The 23039-nt window shown below is 41.5% G+C and overlaps 1 protein-coding gene across 1 annotated transcript in view; it reads left to right on the top strand.

Moving 5' to 3' along the window:
* The first annotated feature begins 4493 nt into the window (after nt 1-4493).
* Nucleotides 4494-23039, top strand: part of coro1ca (coronin, actin binding protein, 1Ca) — a 39278-nt gene continuing 20732 nt past the window's right edge. The window contains exons 1-2 of the mRNA XM_084468692.1: nt 4494-4632; nt 19997-20196. Coding sequence (XP_084324818.1) covers nt 19999-20196 — 198 coding nt within the window. The 5' untranslated portion in view covers nt 4494-4632; nt 19997-19998. The remainder of the gene's footprint in view (nt 4633-19996; nt 20197-23039) is intronic.

The following is a 23039-nucleotide window of genomic DNA, read 5'->3' as shown; positions in this document are numbered from 1 at the left end:
CCTATTTAGATATCATCTAAGGACATTTACTCTCTTCATAAAGTGTTAACTTATCGTTTGTGCATAGACCAAGGCAGAATCATAAAACCATTGTGTGAAAAGCAACCACATAGAGGAATAAGAGTGTGAAAACATTGAATAAGGCGTAGACATTTGTTTTCAAGCTTATTTTCTAAAAATGTATGTAATTGTACACATGTTGTTGGGTGTAAGAAAATACTAATCCATTGTCCTTGCTAGACAGGGTAACACCAGGGCTGCTCAGTTCTTTTCCATTCAAGGTACAGCCTACGTCTTCATTGTGGCTTTTACGTTGATTGTGTTAGTCGTCAAATGCGCTGTGACATCACATGGTTGAGCCATAAGGCTCCCATTGCTCCTGCATTTGGAGGGACGGACTGAGACTGAGAATTGCCAAATCACTAACAAAGCACAGTCTGTCACCCTCCGGAGAGAGAGAGAGAGGTCGACTCATCCGACTGGTGAGTTCTGAACTCTGCAGACCTGTTGACCACTTTAAGACAGTTGACGTCCAAAATCCTGTCCCATACAGCTGGCCTCCATACCTATCTGTCCTCTGTACCAAAAGGACCTGCAGCACCTCAGACGGGGAGAAGTAAGTACGTTCCTCTACTGGATGGACACTGTTTTTTTTAATCCTTCTCATAAGGGCCTGGTGAGTTGTTGTTGGTGTCTCACTGTCTGTGGGGAACTCCTCGGAGTATGGATGTGTGAGGCAGCAGAGCACATGGTGATCAAGTGATGAGTGGTAGGCCCTTGGGGGGCAGGTGGGGGTGGTGTAGGAGAATGGCCTGGTTGTGGAAGGTTTGGTCATCCACTGGACTCCATGCAGGGCCTGGAGGTTACTGTGGCTCCTCACCCTACAGTGTCCGCGGTGGCGGGCAGGCCGGCAGTGCATTAGTGTAAGGTCGATCAGGGTGGTGGTGGTGGTGGAGGTGGTGGTAATCAACCATTGGTTTGTCAAGCATCAGGAGTACACATGATCGGATGAGGATTGTTCAAGGCGGTTCAGTTTCAAAACAACTCCACACTCTTGTGCATATTTGTGTGTATCTTTCATCTGCCGTGATTTGTCCCTCTCTGAGATTAAATCAAACACTTCGACTTCACGTGACACGTCACGCAGCTGTGTTGTTGGTTTGCTGCTGAGTGTTAAGACTGTAAGATGATAAGGCCACAGAAGATACACAACAGCCATTTTGTAAACACACACTTTCATATATATTCCCATGAATGAAAGACACACACTGTAAATACTCAGGAATGTATACAATCCATACTTTGGTTCAGTCCGCATGAAGATTTATTTATTTGACTGTTGATTTGGTAGAAGTGGATGAATATGCACCTGAAATCTCTTGGCATGGGTTAAGATTGCGCTCGGGGGATTGTGTATGTCATGTTAGTTCTCAGTGAGATACAGTTTACAGTTTTTTTTTTTTTCTCATAATTGTATTCTTCACTGATAAAGATGTTTCATTAGTGAAAATCAAATATTGTGTATTAATAAATATATTCACAGTATATGACTTATAAATAAATAAAATAAAATAGCAGTAAGCAAACGTTTCCTTTTGAAATGTCATGCATTGTGACATTGTGTATTTTATAGATACAAAACACAAAACACAGCCTCAAGGGTCACAAGTAAGATTGCAGCTTAATCTTGTGACTCTCATTTGTTTCCTAAGGTTGATTTACAAGAGAGTACTGGCGGAGCATGAGTATTCCACTGAGTCAACACTACAATAAGTGGTCATTTAATTTTGTTTAGCGTTGACTTCAGCATGAACTTGGAGAGTTTAGGATTATATATATATAATCCTAAATTATATATATATATATATATATATATATATCTATATATATATAGATATATATATATATATAGATATAGATATAGATATAGATATAGATATTAATCCTGGATATCAACATGGTTCATAATTGAAAAGATTCTAGGCTAGAATACAGCAAGGTTGAGTTACTGTGGAAATGCAGAGAGCGAGAGAGCCCATGTTAACTCCATTAAGAAAGTGGAGACAATTAAAGAATAAACAGATTCAAAGGAGTAAACAACAATTGTCTACGATGCCAAAGACATGGAGTAAACCAGGATGTAAACCAGGGATCATTAGAGTAACAGCATGTCTCTCCCAACAGGACAACATGGGACAAGTCCAAGACAAACTGGAAGGGGGTGAAGGATGTCAGCCTGGAGCTGAAGACCTGCCTACAGAGGCTGTGGTGGGAGGAGGCATGAGGGAGGAGGAGGGCGGCAACACAACACAATATTCAGGTAGAGCTGGCCTCCTGGGTTCGGACCAAAGCTCAGAGGAGGAGCCACCTGCACCTTCTATTGAGCAAAATGTACACTCCAGGAAACATTGGGTGAGTCCTGCCAGTGCATGCAAAGGAAGAGAGGGAGAAGATGACCAAGAAAGGGGAGGAGGAAAGGAGGGCGACGTAGAGGAAGAGGGAGGCAGCACTTTTCCCTCTGTAACCCAGGAGTCGGACTGGAGCCAGAAGCCAAGGAGTAGAGCGAGGAGTGAGGAGCAGAGGCCCAGAAGGAACCGGCAGTTCAATCAAACCAAGAGCGGGGGAATGAACGAGGAGGAGCCGAACACCGAGTCACACAGAAAGAACCGGCAGTTCAATCAAACCAAGAGCGGGGGAATGAATGAGGAGGAGCCTGACACTGAGTCACACAGAAAGAAGATGGAAACATGGTTATCACATGACGAAACCTGTGATGGAGAAACTCTGGTACATCATTGTGTCGATGGAAGCTCTGAGTCCAAGATCAGAAAAGGTGGGTATTGCAAAGGAACTGAGAATGTTGGTCATGTAGAAGGGAAGAAGAGGTTGTTGCTGTTGGACCCCCAAGGTCAGAATGAGACCCCAAGAGGAGATGAGCAGCATGAAGAACATATTATCATAGACAATGAGCAGGGTATCGCTCCCATTGATCATGAAGAGGGGGAGACATACCCAGCCGGCGCGTTGTATTCAGGGTCCAGTCCGGCTCTGCCTTGCAGTGAGCCCAGCTCCATCCTGGAGAAGCTGCTGAGTCGGAGCAGAAAGGAAGCGGCTCCGGGACTCTCCGAGATCAAAGAAGTTGACGTAGTAGAAGAGAACAGTGCAGAGGCTCTCAACAACACCAATGTTTCAGAATCCATCAAATTGAACAATGCGGAACACAACGTCAACATAAGAGATGCTTTAGTCCAAGGGGAAGTTGAGATGAGATCAAATGATGTCCAATGGGATAGGACCCCCCCAGAGCACATTGAGCCCGGGGCTCCTGAGGGAAGCAGACCTCAAGTGTCTGGTGATCTAGTATTCAAATCTCCACCTGTCTCTGAGTTGACCTCTAAGTCTTCAGAGGAACAGCATGGTGGGCACATGGTGGGCACCCATAAGACACATAATACTCATACCACTGGGCTTGACATCGGAACAGGCCAGTGTCCCTCCGATACCCCCACTTCTGAGGCCATTAACGCGCTTATGTCAGATAAAGGTGGGGTTAGGATGAGGCTGAAGACTGAGAATCAACAGACTCCACACGATGAAACTAAACATGCTGCAACGTCTGCCAGAGACGGTGAAGATAGTGCTGTGCAGAGTGCTCCATCTCAGGCCAGTCCCAAATCTAGGCCTGTTTCTGAACTCATAAAGGAAACAAATGAACTGCATGAGAAATTACATCATGATCGGCCCAAGTTGGCTGAAACCAAGCCAGACGTGGCCCTGGAACAAGCCCACTCTGTAAAGGTGGCCCAGATGAAGGCAGCGTTCGACATCGCTCAGAAATCCCCTGATAGAGGACTGGAGAGGAAGCCGTCTGTGCGGAAAGGTAAGACCCTTAAAAGACAAGTTGTCGTAAGATATGATACAGTTTAGTCGTGACAATAAAAGCACAGGGGATGCTTTGTTAAAAAAGAAAAAAAAGAAAAATTAACTAAAGATGTTTGCCATTCAACAGAAGCTTTGCCCTTCCTTTACAATCTACTGCCATCTTGTGGCGTCCTACATACATATATGTATATATAAATTAATTATAGAGTGGAAATTATCCTTACTTTTCACATTTGTATAGTGGAAAGCATAATTAGTCACATCTTCATCAGTCGATTCACGACATAAATAATGAAACCGCATCAATAAATGTGTTCAGTTCAGATATAACGTTGCACATTGAGTTCACATGTCATTAAAAGACAGGGTGCTTATAGTATGAATGCCACTCAAATCCATTGTCACCCCTTAAGGTCATCGTAAATACAGTGCATCCCCTCTGTGCGCATTACAATGTACCTTGACGATGTGTGACGCAATGGGCCAGACTGGCAGCCCAGGGGCAGGAAGTTCCTTCCCTTATCTGAGTGCGCTGATTGGTGACCACGGCTGCTGCTCACTCGTCTGTTCCTGCCTCGCCCTATCAGAGGCGGGCTCTGGGAGGGCGTTGAACCAAGCAGTGACAGTGCTGGGAGAAGAACGCAAGCGAGTTGTCAACCGCGGTTTCAACAAGTGTTGGATCAATTGGTTAAACGTTGGACTGTGTTTTATTAATTGGCTGTACGGAGTATTTTTTGTATATCTTAGAAGGTAAGGGTTGATCGTTCATTTGAATAAAATGCCTAGGTTTTGAATCAGGGCTGCTATGTAGCCGGGTTGGCCGGAGGAGCCAGATGCTAAATCAATCGGGAAGGTCCAGATAATCTCAATTGTTTTCCAAAGCATTTGCCTACGGTAGTTATACGGCAATAGGCAAAGATGTGTCTCTCTTCGAAAAACCTTGAATCCAATATGTTTATTAAGATGTTTGGGTTGTGAACGCTGTGGACTGGGTGTGTATTCGGTGTGTACCGCAGCAGGAGGCTGTATTGTGCGGTGCGGGGTGGGGTTAGAGCTAGCGGTGGCTCGGTGGATCACTGGGAATGGAGAGTCGAAGATAAAGGCGACGAGCCATGTCTTTAACGCAGAGCCAAGTCATGCAGGGCCATGTCATTTGGAAATAACATGTGAATGTGGCAATGAATGAATGAATGCTACCGATCAAACAGACAACGTATGGTGAAGCTGCTGTTTTGTTGGCAGACGTTAACATGCAAACCCATGGATTTGAAAACCGGGTGGCCGATCAAATCATAGTGAAAACAAATGTCACTTAAGACTAAGGATTTGCTTAGGATTGTTTCTGTATTAAGACACCACGGTTTACATTGTCCACTGAAGTGCTAGGCCGGTCTATCGTCGTGACCAGGAGGTGCTGCTCAAACGGAGTCCTGTCCTATAAAGTGTTGAATCATAACCCTTAAAACATGCTCCATATAAAGGCAATGAAGGATGAGCCAGGCAGAGATAACAGTTAACCATTATATATGGTATATTAACTGTTCCCATTTAGATTACCACCGACATGTCGGCCTACTTACAGTCTAACGATGTCCAGTGTCTTTTGTCTGCAGTTATTTCCTGGTCATGGATGCCATTCCTTTTCACATTTCCTTCCCAACTTCACCATGTTTGATCTCCAGTGATTTCGTAAACATGAACCAGGCTATGATGGCACATTTGCCAATCTGACGTATTTCATGTATTGGTAGATCTAGCCTACACAATGAGTTGATACATTTTGAAATGTATGTGTAACTAGTATTTGGAGAAAGTCTCTTTTAATGATCAGAGGGTGAAAAGATGAAGTGATTAAAAGTGCTGGTCCCTTGTTGTGACCGATATATTGACCAGTATGATTTAACCTCCTTCGGTGCTTATGTGTTTGTATAACAATACTACAATGACTATTTGACTCGCAATTGTCATGGCTAGTGGCAAAGATTCAGTGTTGATTTGAATTTGTATAACTAGTTCAGTCTGTACTTTTGTGAAGTCAGATTTCATGTTCTTGTAGACTTGCTACCTGCATTATATGGGATGCATAGCAGGTTCCACACACAAGTCTCTCATATCAACTAGTCAATATCCATGATTGTTGTCTATTCCCTGAGTTGTTCCTTGCCTAGTTGTATTAGGAAACTCTGAATGGAGTAGTTTGGCTTATCAGGCTGGGTTGAAACAGGAAGTGTCTCATGAAACCGAGGGAAATAGAGAGACATGAGGCAGGATCTGCAGGAAAGTATGTTGTGCCTAAAGACATTCCAAAGAAATGCAGGGAAAATGGACCAAGAAATGGTCTAGCAAAGAAATTTCCTTTTGACTTTACAAAAGCCTCTGGCCTTGAAATGTAATAGAATAATGGTTATGGTTAAGATTGCACATGGTTATGTTGAAATCAGGCGGCATACAATTAACCTTTTTACCTAAAGTTCCCATCTGAACCACCAGTCGAACTGTGACCACTCACTTCCACTTAACATGTTTTTCTGAAGTCATGCATTAATTGTTTGGTTAGTTTTGTGGTCTTTATACAGATTTTTCATTGCCAGGAAATTCAGAGCCACATCTAGAAAGCTGTAGGGTCTGTATCCGTATCCGGTCGGTAAAACAGCAACGCTTTTGGCCCGCCTATATCAGATACACCGATGTGATTGGTTAATGTTCTGGGCCAGGGGAATTGGGGAGTGAGTATATTGCTTGTTCCAAAGCTGAGCAAATTCAGATTGTGCTCTCGCGAGAACCCTGGATTTCCAGGGTAGGTTTTTGACATTGAGCCCTAATAAAAATCGAAATATTAAGATCTTACTTTTATAAATGTCACTTAAAATCATATGCTTGTATTTTGTAGCATTGGATGCTTACATTTGTAGTTCAAATACTGGTAGAATGCTTTATCATGGCTGCTAAATGAAAAAGAAAATGACCATTTCCTCTGCTGTTCCTGGTTGCATGCCTCCATTGAAATATCTTGCATTCCTGCGTAGCTCAGGTCGTGTCTCTGCATGATGGCTGTTAATCGTCATGTTTGAATTAGATTAGCATACATATATAATATATTAATAATATATATTGTTTAAGGTAATTATTATTCTTATTTCTTCCATACAACTTCTTATTATCGACATGTGTACAGCTGTGTCTGCAGTAAGTTACACTATATCGAGGCAAATGGATGATTGGCAATAGACAAAACTTCATGCTCCTTCATAGACTTGACTTCCTGATCTTACATCCAGCTTCAAGGTTTGTTCGACAGAAATCTATTGGGGAAAAGGAAACTTAGTCCTTTCTTAAAAAATGCTCAACATTACTCTCATATGATAGGACGCCAATCTGCGAGCATTGCCCAAGCTTTTAAGCCTGCACCAATAGAGGAGACACAGACAAAAATATGATGTGCTCTTTATAGCCCTGATCCACTGATGCATTGGTCAACATCTGGTGAAATGGGTGCCAGAGTCCTGGGGCCAGAGTCCTGGGGCCTGGGGCCTGAAGGCTGGGAAGGGGGAGCCACTGACCAGGGGAACAGGGCCAGGGCTTCTTTTCAGGCTTGGTCAGATTTGGACACAACTGGGCTGTCCTATCCAGTTCAGAAACAATAAATGTATATCTATGTATGTATATATGTACAAACATAGCCAATATTCCATAAATACATAAAATACTCTACATTAAGCAATTCAATTAATGTTATTTTTTATATTAGAAATATGAAATTATATTATTTCCTATCTCTTTGGTCATTTGAAGAAGAGATAAATGCCGCATCACGAATTATCCCGTGTCCAGGCCAATTCCAAAGACGTTTTAAGGCATTTTAACACGAGAAGGCATTCATGTGACACGTCCCTAGAAAGATTAGATTCTCAAGTTTTAGTCTATCATAACCATTGTCTTTTACTAAACGAAAGTCTAACCACAACCACAAACAAAATAACAAGCATGTAACAAAAAGAGATTTAGGTAATTCATAACTACACATGAACATGCACAGCAATAGCGATCTTTTTCAAGTGATTTATTCTATACAAACTATATCATATGAAAGCTGTCTCCACTGATTCCAACAGTCCATATCACTGCTCATTATACCACAGTTAAGGGGGTCGCCGTCCCTCCGCTGCGCGTCGGGACGGACAACGGACGGACAACGCCCCTTAACTGTGGTATAATGACCATATCCAACAGCCTGTCGTGATCTATTGCTTAAATATACAAGTTGACTGCGGACTATTATTGTAGCTAGGAGTTTAACACAGGGGTCGTCTCCCAAGTGATGTGCATTTATGTGAAGCTTAAAAAGTCCCAATTCTTATGTCATATGGAATACTTATTCACTAAAGGTTATGGAATTATATTTTTGTGCTTATTTAGAACTTGAACCCATCTTCTGCCGTGCTGGCACCACATCTAGATGGTGGCAAAAGGAATGATGATGGACAGACGAGATTTGAACCCTCGCTGGTGTTCGGGTCTTATACTAATCTCTCAATCACTATGCCATCGCTGCTACATCTCAGCAGTGGAAAACATATGCTATACATTTCGTACATAGGGTGTATTTAAAGTGAATTTCCTAAATTATAGAATAAAGCAGGTTGGACATTGCTTTTGCATTTAGAAATGATCATCACTCTATTGTGATTAATGGCGAACAGTTCTGCATTTGGCATAGTTATTTTATAGACCAATATGCAGAATCTTTTCACTTACTAATTTACATGATCGGCTGTTTTTTGCCAGCACACCTCCCTAGCCTTATTATGTGCAACTGTGTTGCCACTAGCTGTTATCTGATTCTGAGTCATAATGAACGAGGAGTTCATAATGAACGAGGAGTTCATTATGACTATCTGTTCCTCTTGAGTGAAATATACTGCTCTTGATCTATCCATTTTGTTAAGGTCAGTAAAATGATGCGATAAACGCCCCTTTTACGAGAACGCGCATTGAAACCAAAGCGGAAAACCTGGCTTGACAAATCAAATCGTGAGCTTCGTAGTACAGTTTAACTCTGGTTGTGAGTTGCGATGTGGACAATATCTTCTATCGCGATTTGGGTGATTTCATATCTCGAATAACAATATATAACGATACAGTACATTTTCTCTAAATTCGACATGACTACTTTGAAATACTGAGACTCTCGGACACCATCTTCAAAATAAATGGCTGTGCAGAATGAGCGTCACACATTAAATAGTCTTTCAAGACTATTTAGCTTCTCAAGATTGCATCTTTTGAATCTTGTTCTGCTTCAGACTGTTGCTGAATGTTCGTTCTGTTTCATGCTCTCCCATGTTTTTTTCTGTATTTGTCGCGTACGTGTAGACGTAAAACAGGATCAGAATGATCCTCTGATGAACCTCCATGGATCTGTGGCACATGGTGTCTTAGAGGCGTGGGAGCTGGAGGCATTGAGGTGAAAAAACACCACCTTATCTCATTGTTGCAAAAAAGCAGTGGAATGCAGCTGGAATCTGATTACAATGGTGGTCCACGGCCTTGGCTACAGGAAGGGGATTTAGGTGGTGTTTCATGCGTTCTTGGTGACAAAAGGACGCTGGTGTGTATGCAGAGCATTGGGGTGCAGTTCTGTGGCTGAGCAGCCATGGACCAGGAGGATGACTTAACTCTGTGGGAACGTCTGTTGCTCTCTAATAACATTTAGCTTTAGCATTAGCAGATGTGTTATAATGAGAACACTGTCCATTCTTTTATTTTGCCTTTTATTGGGAAGAAAAGGAAATGCACATGGCTATTTTTACAAAATAATTTTTTTAAAGGTGGTTTTACAAAATAATCTCTTGAAGGTTAACTAAAAAATGTGTGTTTAACATTGCCTACTACTGTGCAACATTCCATGCGTTGGGTCATAGCCTCTTTCTGCTCCTGCAGCCTCTGGCCAGACTGCTAGGTGATAAAGAAGAATTTTGAGCAGTGGTCATTGTTTCTTATGTAATGTGTTAAGGAGATGATTGCGATGTGTATTGCTTCTTATTGGCTCCGTTTCCAGTTGTTATGTAACCTAATGCAGCAGCTCATTCACACTCAGAGAGAAGATGAACATAACAACTTATTATCAATACTGCATATCATTATGGATGCTACAATGACCATACAATAATATATATGCTTGTTGGTGCATAGTACTTGTTGGTGTCATTGACGTCTATAAAAATATCTTTCTGGGATATATCTGTTGTTGTCCAAGGCAAGGATCATATTATGTTGTGTCTGATAATGCATAGCCCTTTACCAAAATTCCCTGTTAAGATTCTCCAGTAAGAAATATTAACCCAGTGGTCCATTATTCATGTCCATATGTGAATGTAGGCGGTTTTTCTTTTTGTGTGACATTGTCTTCAACTACCTCCCTGGGCGTGCCGGTAGTATCACAGCATTGCAGCCTCTCATTGACAAACCAGTTGGAGTACAAGTAGCCATTGACAAGACGGGGCGGCCCCAGTCTGAACTGGAATGCATTAACATCACCATGTAGGGACTGGAGCCAAGTGATTGGCTGTTGCCTTTCTTGCATTAATGGGCTGGAATCTTATACTGTATGGGTATACAGTGCATTTTAAATGTATGTACAGATTTGAAGGTCATCTGTCCTGAAATGTAATTGGATCCCTTGTTTTTGGTTTTGCTCAAATATGCTGAGAAGTTATTTAGGACACCCTACTCGTACTAGTTTGAGTTCTCACCCTAGCCTGATAACTTAGGAACTCGTAAAAAATATGGTTTGGTGTATTAGCTCAATCGGTTCTTCTAAACCACTGCACTCACGTGGTCTGTTTTAAGTGTGTTTTTGAGTTTCCTCAATACTATCTTGTTTCCAATTCTACTGGAAACATGGATGTTAGGCATTTTTTCTTTATTTATTGTTTTCTATCTTTAATTGTACACAATTAGTTTTCGCAGTCTCCTTTCTCTACGTAGACTTGGGTAACATTTAGGACAACGCCCTATTTGATCACTACTGTTTGAAAATGATGTTCTGACAGTCTTCCCTTAAGCAGGCATGGATTAAAAGCTTGTATCTGTATATAACTTGCTCCTACTGACATCATATGGACTGCCATTGACACAGGGCAGGAGTCGTATAAAGCCTACAGCGTCCTTGGTGGTAAACATCACATGCTAATATCAAATATCACACGCAGTATGTGATTAGACTAGAGGACTATTGAGAGGAACGCATTTGCCAGCCAAAGGCTATCATGTCCCCTTTAGAAATGTCCAATGTCTCCACGGAGACGGAAACGCAAAGAAGGTTGCTGGGATGTTCTGTCCCACTGCTCCCATTTCCTGCTAGTCATTTCCTCAGGGCTGGTGGTCGCCCCGGCCTATCAGTGGAGGGAAGACGCATGGTGTGATCCTGAGTGGGCCTGCATCCTTCTGCCACATCAGCTCCACTGACACTCAGATGATAGAACTGGTATATACTGTAACTGTACAGGGCCACACCAGACCGGAGCAGACTGCATCTGGGTCAGGCCACTGAGCCACGTGATCCGGAGGTTGACATCAGAATCTGTTCAGTAGATCAAAGGGCTTCTCCTTTCTGAACACCTCTGTTTGTTGAGATCCTGTTGGTTATATCTGCATGATTTGTCTTGGATTGGATTGCGGCGATGTGTTTGCCAAATGCTCCTTTGGATTTGTCATGGCGACAAGCAACCAACACACTTGACAACAAGCAGGGACTCGTCATTCAGCCTATTGTGCAAACAACTTTATTATTTGCTGGAATTATCGTTATCGTTTTTGGTGGTTTAAGGCTAAGCTAACCAGAGTATGCTCTGTAGCCTGTCAACTGGAAACCTTATCTTCTTTAAAGGGTTGACAGACCTGTATCAAAATCTTCACGTGACTAGTGTGTATGCCTCAGTGTTTTACAATCACCACACCCATGTCATTGCCTCCATTAGCAGCCCAGCCCTCCTCTTAAAACCTTTTTTTAAATTAATTTTGCAGTACGAGCCTAGCTTCGCCTATGTTAGAATTATGGGGAAAAAGTGAATGGAATTCTCCTTCAAAGATTGATTCATCTTTCACAATGTATTTGTATCCTATCAGTTGAACAATTTAAAAAAATGACTACATTGCTTTATGTCACTGGGCCTGTTTCCTATGAACTTGTCGTCCATCTGTACATGTGATGAATTGCACAGCACATGTGATGGGAAATTAGTCTGGCAGAGGGCCATGCTTCTACTGAATTCCAGTGGGATGCTGTACATAGTTGTACATGTGATCAAGAAGTTCACTGCACGTTGAAGACACTGAGGTTTTTACAGCGTGAACTGAAACTTGGATTTTGTTTATAAAAGGAATATTGTCTCAGTGGAACTTTGCATGCCATTATCCAGCTAATGAGTTGCTGGTAGCAGTAGATTGCAAAGATCTTTTTGCACTTAATCTTCTTAACAGAAACAATATCATCTGTTGAAAATCAGCTTAAATCAATATGGTATCTCTCAGTAGTAGAAGGAAACATATTCATGCTAAATGTTGGTCTATCTATGCTTTATTTATAATGTAACAAATTGAGTGACTGTAGGTCTACATGATCTTGAACAAGGCACTGCACTATTGGTTACACTAAACAGCCTGTGAGGTATTTCTATGTGAACCAAATATTAATGTAATGAAGCAGTATTGAAAAACACATTTTACACAAAACTTTGCCATTGTGTTGTTCATGATCTAATACAAATAAAATGCAAGGAATTTTTTATTTCCCTTCCATCCATTCCTTTGTCACCAGCCTGTGACATCACATATCAGTGATTTAATCCAGAAAGTAATTGACAATTCTATAATAGGAAGGAGGATTAAAAAATTATATTTGAAAATATTTATTTGAACCTATGTTGTCGTGCTATTGTAATTTATTGGGGAGGGAAATGCTTCTGTCATAAGACCAGCCTCTGCATCAGTGATGGTGATTGGTTCCTGGTAGTGGCTGGCTATTACAGAACTGTATGAAAGATATTGAACCTTCCCTGTTGCACATCGAGCAGCGCATGGTCTGACTGGCGCTCAGCCCTCAAGAATGCACCTATTGTCTCGGGCTATTAACAAACACCATCTTTAATTGTTTGTATATAAAAAAGGGTATTTTGAGTAATCTTCCATATGCCAAATGCATTTACTAAACAAATGGCTGCAAGTGATTAATAACTGGTTCTATGTGTTTTGAATGATGATCATGCTCACTGCATGTTAATTTTTTTTTTTTATTAATTATAAAGGATTTTTCAGAGTTATGTTCTGAAAGCAGCCATTAGGAAATGCTTTTCAAACAGCTGCAGCTAATGTGTTTGATCAGTACTGCTGTTGTGAAGCCTTGGAAATTCTAACCATAGAAGGCATATTGGACTACGTCAACGGAACCCAATAGATTTTTTCTGTCTTTTTTGTTTTTACATTCCTGGACTGGTATTTCCCTGTTGCCAAGCAACCTTCCATGTTGGTAAACTAGGCCTGCAGACCTGTGTAACTGGGCAGAAAAGTCTAGTCCAAGTGTCTGCTACAGTCATGATGAGTCATGGCTCACACCCCGCTGACCACAAAATGTGTTAACTCAACTCGCCTAAAACGCAGCACGGTGAACCATGTGGAGCTCAACGTAAAGACTTCTTTCATGCTCTTGTAGGTCAATCTAAGCAAATCAAATAGCTTTTAAAAAATGTAAAATGTCTGATGATTGATTTAATATCGGATCCTTTTTTTTGTTGTATAGCAGGATTATGCATTCTGGTGAGCTGGATTTGTGGCAAGGAGGGGGATGTAAAGTGTAGGTGGACCTAGGCCTGGGCGATATGGCTGAAAGACATATCACGATATAACTTCATCATATTGATCAATATCGATAATTATTGATAATTTTAATGACCTAAAAAGACTAGGAATTACCATGCTGGATTTAAACACATCTGTTTAACACTTAATATGACCTTCCACTGTTCTTCATTGATAAGTACTCCAATGTCGATGCAACAATGAAAAACACTCATATTTTGATGGTCCAGTCTCTTATTGATATGTATTGAACATGTTTTATATTGATACTGATAAAAAGTCTCCAAGTGGAACGCTGAGATTTAAAGAGTTCTAGGAAGGAGTGTAGGTAGTGTTATCACTATGGTTATGACCCATGGTAACTTTGTGATACAAAGTTTTTAGTATGTGAAATATGCCACACACACTTGGGCGTTATATTAGTGTCTGATAAGCTTAACTCTCTTTGGACAAACATCATCCGCTGCACAGATGAAGCCCACAACATACCGTTGCGTTATGCTACAAGTGTCCCAGAAGCTTAACCCTCTCTTGATGCTCTCTGGATGCAGACATAAAAACCGCTGGCAAAACTGAGTTCAACACATCCACACACACCTTGGTATTTTACTTGTCAGAGAAGCTAAACCCTCTTTAGACCAACCACTGCTTAGACAGAGCTCTACATGTCCAGGCATTCCTCGCCGAGGTGTCCCTTGGTCCTGACCTTTAGTTTTGGAAAATGTTTGTTCACAAACTGCTTGGCAGAGACTGGCTACAACATTTTTTGTTTTAGCCCACAGTTTTTAGTCTTGTTTTCTCTAAATGATGGTATTATTTTAGTAACACAATAGCATAGATTACTTTATTGACCATCATATAAGACATAACCAAGTTTTAGGGGTTTTGGTTCACTGTCCCTTTAGGGCTCTAACTATTAACTTTAGGGCCCTGACTATTAACTTTATCAAAGAATCAGATTGGCAAGGTAGAGCAGTTATAAAAACCCAACAAGTTTGACTTTGACCCATCATCAATTATGAATGTACTGTTTATGTGCGTAAGCAAGTTCTAAGTTCTACTTCGGCTGGTGGTTTTTAAAGTGAGGGAGGAAGGACTGTGTGCTTGGTTGCCAATGGCCTGCTTGCACTGTTAGTGGCGTACGGTGGCATAAGTATTCGAGAATCAAGTGGTTTCAGGGTGTTTTGGTGAACTACAAAATAGCAGGGAGGGATAATTATGTGAATAAAATTGATACAAATCCACCAGTGGCAGCATGTCTTGGACTAGGGCAGAAGGAAAGGATGCAAAGCCAATTAGTCAAATCAGGCCTACTCTTGATTTGTAAAACTAAATAAAAAAAATCTGGGCCTATCATTGGGCCTATTTTTGCCCTCAATGACTGAAGCTATTGGTTGTAATTTGGCTATTTTCAGCTACAATTGTTTAAAGAAAAATGAAGACACAAGACCAAAAGTGATTACATTTAAAATGCATCATGCTCTGAATCATTCACTAACATAATTTCCACAATATTAAACAGAACGGAACAAGAACAACAAGAACATCATTTTACAACTATTGACATGGGCTGTAAACCTAACATTGTTTGAGGAAAATGTGGATGTTAATGGATGTTTCAGAATGTTGGTCATGGTGTTAATTTATAGATCAAGTCAATCCTCCTCGCTGTTTATGTTGTAAAGATGTGACCTGGTCATACCAAACGGGATAGTAACGGGAAGTGATTTCAGAATAACGGCGAGTGTAACTCCACGTTTTCGCCACCCTTTCAGATGGCTTGGTAACCCAACAATGGAGTACCGAAAAATAGGTAGACTCAGCGCGTTTATTTCGGCTGACTTTTGGCGGTGGAAACGCCAATATAAGCGAACCGAACTGCACCGCTCGGTGGAAATGCCAATATAAGCGAACAGAGCCGCACTGTACTGCAACGAACAGTAGCGCATCGCTCGGTGGAAACGAGGCATACGAGCGGGTTTGTTGGTTCTCGTAGCTTAGAGAGTAGAGACTTGAGGGGATAAGCCCTCCCTCTGGGCTGGTCCACAGCCAGGCTCCTGCTTATTGGTTCATAGCGCAGCCAGGGCTCCAGCCTATTCGTGAATAGACGTTGACGCGATTCAGATCCCTTAGCTAGTCCCACCCACTCAGAGGAGGACTTTCCTCTCGCCCATTGACTCCCATGTAACTCACCGGCCGCCAGTAGTTCCCGAGAAATGAATGGGAGTCAATAGAGCTCTGAAGAATAAGTCCCGCCTCCAAGGCTCCGGTTCCCTCGGTCAAATGTCTATGGGAAATAACATGGGGTTTTTGAATGATCGTACATAACAAACTCTGTAGGTGGCGGAGAAGTAAAAGCTGTGTCACGTTTTGAACTACACACATTTTCCATCTAGTTTCGACTGTTTTTGGATTGTCGATACCGTTAAAGAAGTAAACGATTATTAATGCTACTTTAACGGCACCAAAAATCCAAAAACCCGGTTGAAACTAGATGAAAACAGTTGTAGTTGAAAACGTGACGCAGCTTTTACTTCTCTGCCACCTACAGAGTTTGTTATGTATGATCATTCAAAAACCCCATGTTATTTCCCATAGACATTTGACCGAGGGAACCGGGAGCCTCGGAGGCGGGACTTATTCTTCAGAGGTCTATGGAGGCTGAGGGAGGAACGTCCTCCCCGAAGTAATATCCAATAGGCGATAGGGGGTGCTAATGTCCCTTTACCCAGGGAAACGAACATTAAAGGCATACAAAGGCATTAAAGTAGTCATATTTAAGGGCATTAATTCATTACAGTAGTCTGGGCAATCTACATTTTTTATTCTCAACAATGTTAAGGAGGATCTTCCTCCCTCTCCTCACTGGAGAAGCCGCCACTGTTCAGGATTTTTATTTTACAAAATGAAGATAATTTGTCAGTGTTTTTAAATTATTTATTTTAAATAAACGGCTGAGATATGGAGTGAGATAACTTTTAGGCCTGAATCTATTGTTTAAAGGTTTTCTTAGTAGGTGCTTTGGTGTATTACCCTTGCTGAACCTCTAACACATTCAACAGTGGAAAGGAGGGGGCAGATACTCTAGTCACAAAATGACAAACATTTTCTTATTTACTGATTCTTCCCAGGCATGTGTCCAACAAACAAAGTTTATTTTGGAGTAAGAAGCCGGTGTGTTCCTAAACTAGTTGGCGATCGCTCAAAATAGGGTAGTTTATGTGTATTGGTGGTTCAAGTATTAATTGTTGATAGTGAGTACTTAGAGAAGTTCTGAACACCAGTGTTAATGGTGGTTTAATGTTATTCACGCCCACTGAAAACTCATAAACCATTACAATGTAGATCAGTTTCTTTAGTAATGAGCGGACATTTAAAAATGTTTATTTCCATTTCATGTTGTCTTTTTAGACAAGTTGACGCAGTTCCTAGACTTCTGTTTGAAAGAAGTCTGCAGCTTCTCCAGCATAAGTCTGTTTCAATGGCATGCTGTTGCTATCTCGCTCTGTATCACATGTAGCAACTTGAACTTGCAAAGATGTTCGTTAATATATTTTCTCATGATCAGTAATGGCTCATTTCCACCGAGTGGTGCGGTAAGGTTAGGTGCGATACGCGTTTCCACCACCAAAATGGGCAGGGTCCTAAAATAAGCTCACTGAGCCGCGATTAGCCGTACCTATTTTCCGGTACTCCTCCGTTGGGGTACCAAGCGGTCTGTTGGAGCTACACACACCGTCCATTGATTGGTCGACAGGGGGATAAAAACAAACAAACACAGTACCCACAAGGTATTTCTGGACAACGGCGAAAGCTTAGTTTATTGAAGAAAATGTTGCGCAAAAGTTTGCCGTCCTTCTTGGACATCCTGCATTGTTGCTCTTTGTTTAATGTGCCTCGTTCTTCTTTTTCATTTAATTTATTAGCAGGCTACACTGTGTCAGGCTGCTATGAGATCACGATGCTTACGTAGCTGCCGCGGCTATTGCCATCCGGCTTAAAGCCCGCCCTACCATAAGGGTGAAAACAGGGACATTTAGATTTTTGAAATCATGTGGCCAAAAAGGTCCAGAAAACCATGTCATGTCATGTGTTTTAAAAGTAAATATGGCTGTTCAACAGTTTTTCTATGAACACATTCACTCTTAACTAGCTTGAATTCAGAAGAACAGACCATGACGAAACTTCCACATATAGGTAGAGCTTCACGCCTATGATTTTAAGTTTTCCATTTTTTTTTCCATATATATTCCACATTCTATATGCAACAACCTCCTCTCACACTTGGCAACACATTTTGACCAACATGCATATATAAAACTTTATCTAACGCGTCTTGTCATACCAGTTTGACTAGGATATTTTTTTTGTACAACCTAAATATCTCCTGTGAAGGCCATCTTTCCTTCCTGCTTGAGGACTGCTCAATGCTATTGTATTATATGTTATGTTATAGGCTGTAATTGAGTATTTTAGTTTGTCTGCCAGTGCAGGTAATTTGTTAGTAATAGTTTTAGCTGAACTAGCTAAAGACAGTTGGTTTTTACTAGGGATGTTAACGACTCAGTATTTTGTGAGTCGACGTGTCGGAGTCATGAGTCGACAAATCTATCGATTTTTTTGGGCCCCGCGGCTGCAGCACTTGCGAAGCTCAAAGGGTCTGCGCTTAGACAGCGGCCCGCCCGTCATATTGCAAAGGTTGCACTCAGAAGCACACCAATAATGCATTTGATGATGATAAACAAAATATCACAGAGCATAGAACAGAATTGTCAACATTTACAATCATGTCAATTTACAATAGGCAAAATGTGTTGGCGTCGGCCGACTAATTTTTTTAATTAGGATATTAATGCTGTGCGCCTCCTCTTCGCAACGAAATTTAAGACATGAAACCATTTCATTTGTTGTACGCGTTGTTGTCATGCACGCAGGCTGCCACTCTGTTGGCTATTATCAAAATTGTATCTCTCCGGTCAAATTGTCAGATTGAAATTTGCTAATAATCTGTCTAAATAATAGTCTGCTGACACTGCACTTATCGATGTGATGACAGTGCTCCGTGGCTATGGAGGATTGCATTTCTCCATATGCGATCTGAACGACATTAATGCAGAGTGGGCCAAGCTCGTGTTCCCTGTCTCTGGTGTTTTGTGTGCTTTGACCTGCAGTGGGTCTGCTTATAGGTCGGAATGAAGCGGCCACCGATTCTTGACAGGATAGTACTTTATTCACACAACCGGACTTGTTTGTTTCTTCACTAGACTGACATACGCTACCGCTCGCTCTCCTCGCTCGTCCACACACACTGCCATTCTCGCGCACACACATACGCTACTCGTGAGTTCATGTTTTTTCCCATCAATTTGAAAGTTAGACTATTATACATGTTGCATTCTATACGGCCTGATTATGTCATTATTTAAGCTACATAGCCTAATGCCGCTAAGGACAGGATCTCACGGAGAGAGCCTGCTCCTTCGCTGTACATTTTCTCCAGCCGCAGTCATATTTTGGCGACATGGCACGGTGTAATCTGGCTCGAGAAATGCGATCAGATCGCGAAACCCCTTCGCCTCGACTACGTTTATGGGCAGCATATCTCCGGCTATAATTTTTAGTTGGTTATTTTGAAAACAGAAAGTTGTTGCAACGTTTTGAACAGGACATTTAAGAAGTTTATACATATAAAAAAATAAATATATAAAAAAAACGATTTTCCGATTTCTATTCCCTAGTTTTTACTTTTCATGTTGTTGTTATGTTCATGTTGTTAATATTAATTTGGCTATGTTGTTGGTAATTGGGAAGAATTGCTTATATGGAAGTTACACATATTAAGCTTTGAGTATTTAATTGAATGCCTAATCCTCCACCTTCTGTGTGAGTGATCTGTATGAAGTGAACACAATCTTTACATGAAAATCTCCCAGATGCCCCGAATCTGTTCCACTGGCTTTATTGTGGATGCTTGGTATATTCATGGCATTATGCAAGCCTGAGCCTTTCATCATAAAGTGAGTTATTTGTATATTTTTTGTGGAATATACATGCAAGGGTAGTATGTTGTAGATAAGGCATTAGTGCCATACAAATTGAAATAGTCTAATTAATCACTAATGTGTATTTGCTACACACCAAACATAATGAGGATGTTTGCTTGACTTATATTTGAAAGCTTTGAGAAGGACACAAAACAATGTTTCGCAATGGCTAGAGGGTTATTTTGCTAACCTAATATTCTCTCTTCCCAACATAGATATGTTCAGACGAGTTGTACGACAGAGCAAATTCCGTCACGTCTTTGGTCAACCGGTGAAGAATGACCAATGCTACGATGATATCCGGGTGTCGCGGGTCACCTGGGACAGTGCCTTCTGTGCAGTCAACCCCAAATTTGTTGCCATAATTATTGAGGCCAGTGGTGGCGGCGCGTTCCTGGTTCTTCCTCTATCCAAGGTAAGTCTGGGGGATTGCCATGACGATGTGAGGGTGCTGTTAATGCTGGGGAACATTGTTGAGATACCAGTTTGAAAAGGGGTTGGAAACCATTCCTGACATGGTTAAGCGCCACTCTTACACTAAGCCCAGAAAAACTGTGTTGGTCCCATTTTCGAAAATCTTAACATTGCTTAACCTGGAATGCGGCCATGTAGGGTCACTGCATGTTCTAGCCTGCTCTCAAACATCTGCCACATACTACTTGCACTAGTCATCGCTTTTGCAGCACTGTTCATGTTGAGAATTAAACATTGGATTGGCCATGTACCATAACAAAGAATTTCAGTTCTTTGCCTTGTTTCTTGTATTCATAACAAACACATTTTAAAGTTGTAGTGTACAGGGGTTTCTAGTTTTGCAGCTACAGTACATGGTATCGTTTTTCCAAAGGATCATACATGGATTTAGTTTGACAGATTGATTTTCAAAGTGATGCAACATTCCCTGATGGTCATTAAAGACAAAAGTAAGCCAAACGAGTCCAGATGTGGGACAGTGCCCATGTGTTGGAACACGCTACTCTGTGCCTCCAGCTACATTGCTACAAGAGCCAATGCCGTTTCTATGACTCTTGTTTTGTTTTTGTTTTCATACAGCTCAGAATCTTATCAGTTCCTACAAGCTCTTTAGGAGCATGTCCTCAATAGAAAGTTAAAGATTAAGCAGTAGTCAGTGGCAATATCAGATTATCCAGGTTGGAGTAAGCGGGAGAAATGCAATGCTATCCTTTTGAAGGCATTGTGTTTTTTCTTGATACTCCTGTGGATTATGGTGTGCCTACAGATGGCATGAGATGATTGTATGACCTACAGAGGGACATGCATGGTCCACCTAGGATGCTGAACATAATCAATCTATGATATCTAAAGGAGAAACTGAGTCATGAATAAAGATTAATTGTAGTTCACCAGGGAGCTTGTTTATGGACGTCCGAAAAAACGGACTGTTTTGTTGTTGGTAATCATTTGTTTTGCCCTGACGTGGACTGTTGGTACAGTAAATAAACATTTGCATTCCCTGGTTGTCTTGCTAAACGTGCTGACTGTGTATACTGAACACTTAAGCCCCCCCCGATGGCTTTGGTAAGTACAGGTACAGTAACCTACAGCAACCATCATCCTCTACCAATCAGCCTGCAGCAGAGGCCTCTGCCTGCATCAGACTTCCTCCATATATGGACCTTGTAGGGGCTCCGGGTTGGCTGGGTTGAACTGCCCTCAGGTTGGGGTGAGTATTTAGGACAGACCTGGCCATTTCCTTTTAATGCTTTGGGTTATTAAGGCACTCTGAGAGCAGCAGGTGTTCTGTGTAGGCCAGTAATGAGGAGCATTCCTTGAGACCACAGGTTTTGAAAGTGAGGTGTGCCTCACTTTGAAAGGATCCAACAAACTTCAGGAGGGGGGGGGCTTTAGAGAGAATATTCAACAATTATTTGAACACTAAATATTGAATAATAATAATATATAATTAGTAAATGAGACAGTATACAAATATATAAAAATAAGTAACATGCTAAACAACATTGTTTCAGTAATAACAAACAAGAACAGTCAAAGAATTTGTGCAATTTTAACTTTTAAAATATAAGTTATTAACTAAAAGTCCACAACAACATTGTCAAAATGTGCGACGGTGATCAGTCACTGCTTATGGCAGAGCTGAAGTCTAGCATCGCTACAGGCCTCCTCTGTGGTTTAAAAAGAGCAATTCACAGGCCCTTTGGTAACTGCACTCTTACAGGTGGATCATTTCTGCTTATTTTCATGCAGGCTGTCAGACTGTTGCCCTGCAGGCTGTTCGGCAAGTCTGTCTTGATCTATGCACGCCGTAGTTAAGGCGAGGCGTGTGTTGCTGTAAAGTGCTATCGGAAGCCCTGCTTGGTCTTGGTGACTACCGTAAGCCCATTACATGTGCTGATATTGACTGTTCATGTTCATTGAAACCCCTACCTACCTTTTATATATCCACTATTTGAATGTAATGATCACATTATTGCTGTCAGGTCACTGAGCGATTGGTTGCTCTTATTGTGGCATCCTATCCAAAAAACTCTGACATTGTCCCTCCACTGCAAAACTGTTGACAGGTCAACGTTGGTCCCTGTAGTCAGAGCTTGCCGATGCATTGCCATGTCATGCCAGCAGGATGCTTGGCATGGTGTACTGCTCATCATTGTTTACGCTTCCTCACACATCTCAGCAGTTCTGTCATCTGTTAGCTCACTAGGTAGAGGCAGTAGATGTAACATTTCAAGGTTGGTGGTTCAAGACCCACAGTGGGTGAGAGGTTAGCCTTCTTTCCTTTGGTGAATTTCCCCCTTGGTGATCGATAGTGTTATCTTATCTCACAAGGCTCTGCATAGCGACAGAACCATAGCAAGATTATCTGAGCCCTTCTCCTGATCTCCTCCCTGTGGGTGCCAATGAGCAGCTCTTTGTGACTGGCAGTGTCACTGGGAAATGATGTGTTTGCAGAACAAGGTCTGCATTAACCACTGGATTTAAACATGGGCCCCAGCAGAGACTTTCAAAGTGTACAGCAAAGTGCCGGGCAATTTCCTCAAGTTAGAAAATCCTAAGTGAATTATCTTTTAAGTGGAGTTTTTCTTGAAGTCTCCCTACAGGCTCTTAGTGGGAAGTGGGAACATAGACCCAAAATGTTGAACGGTTGTAAAAGGTTGATCAATTAATTAAAAAATGAGAGAACAAAGATTAATCCCATGAGGCTGTGTTGAGGTTTTAAATATTCAGAAACACAAACCTGCATGTTGAGATTACCGTGGTCAGGCAAGCTCGTAATTC

This window comes from Micromesistius poutassou, assembly GCF_964030765.1.
Source record: "Micromesistius poutassou genome assembly, chromosome: 5".
NCBI classification, from domain to species: domain Eukaryota; kingdom Metazoa; phylum Chordata; class Actinopteri; order Gadiformes; family Gadidae; genus Micromesistius; species Micromesistius poutassou.
This window is presented reverse-complemented; position numbering and strand designations above follow the sequence as displayed.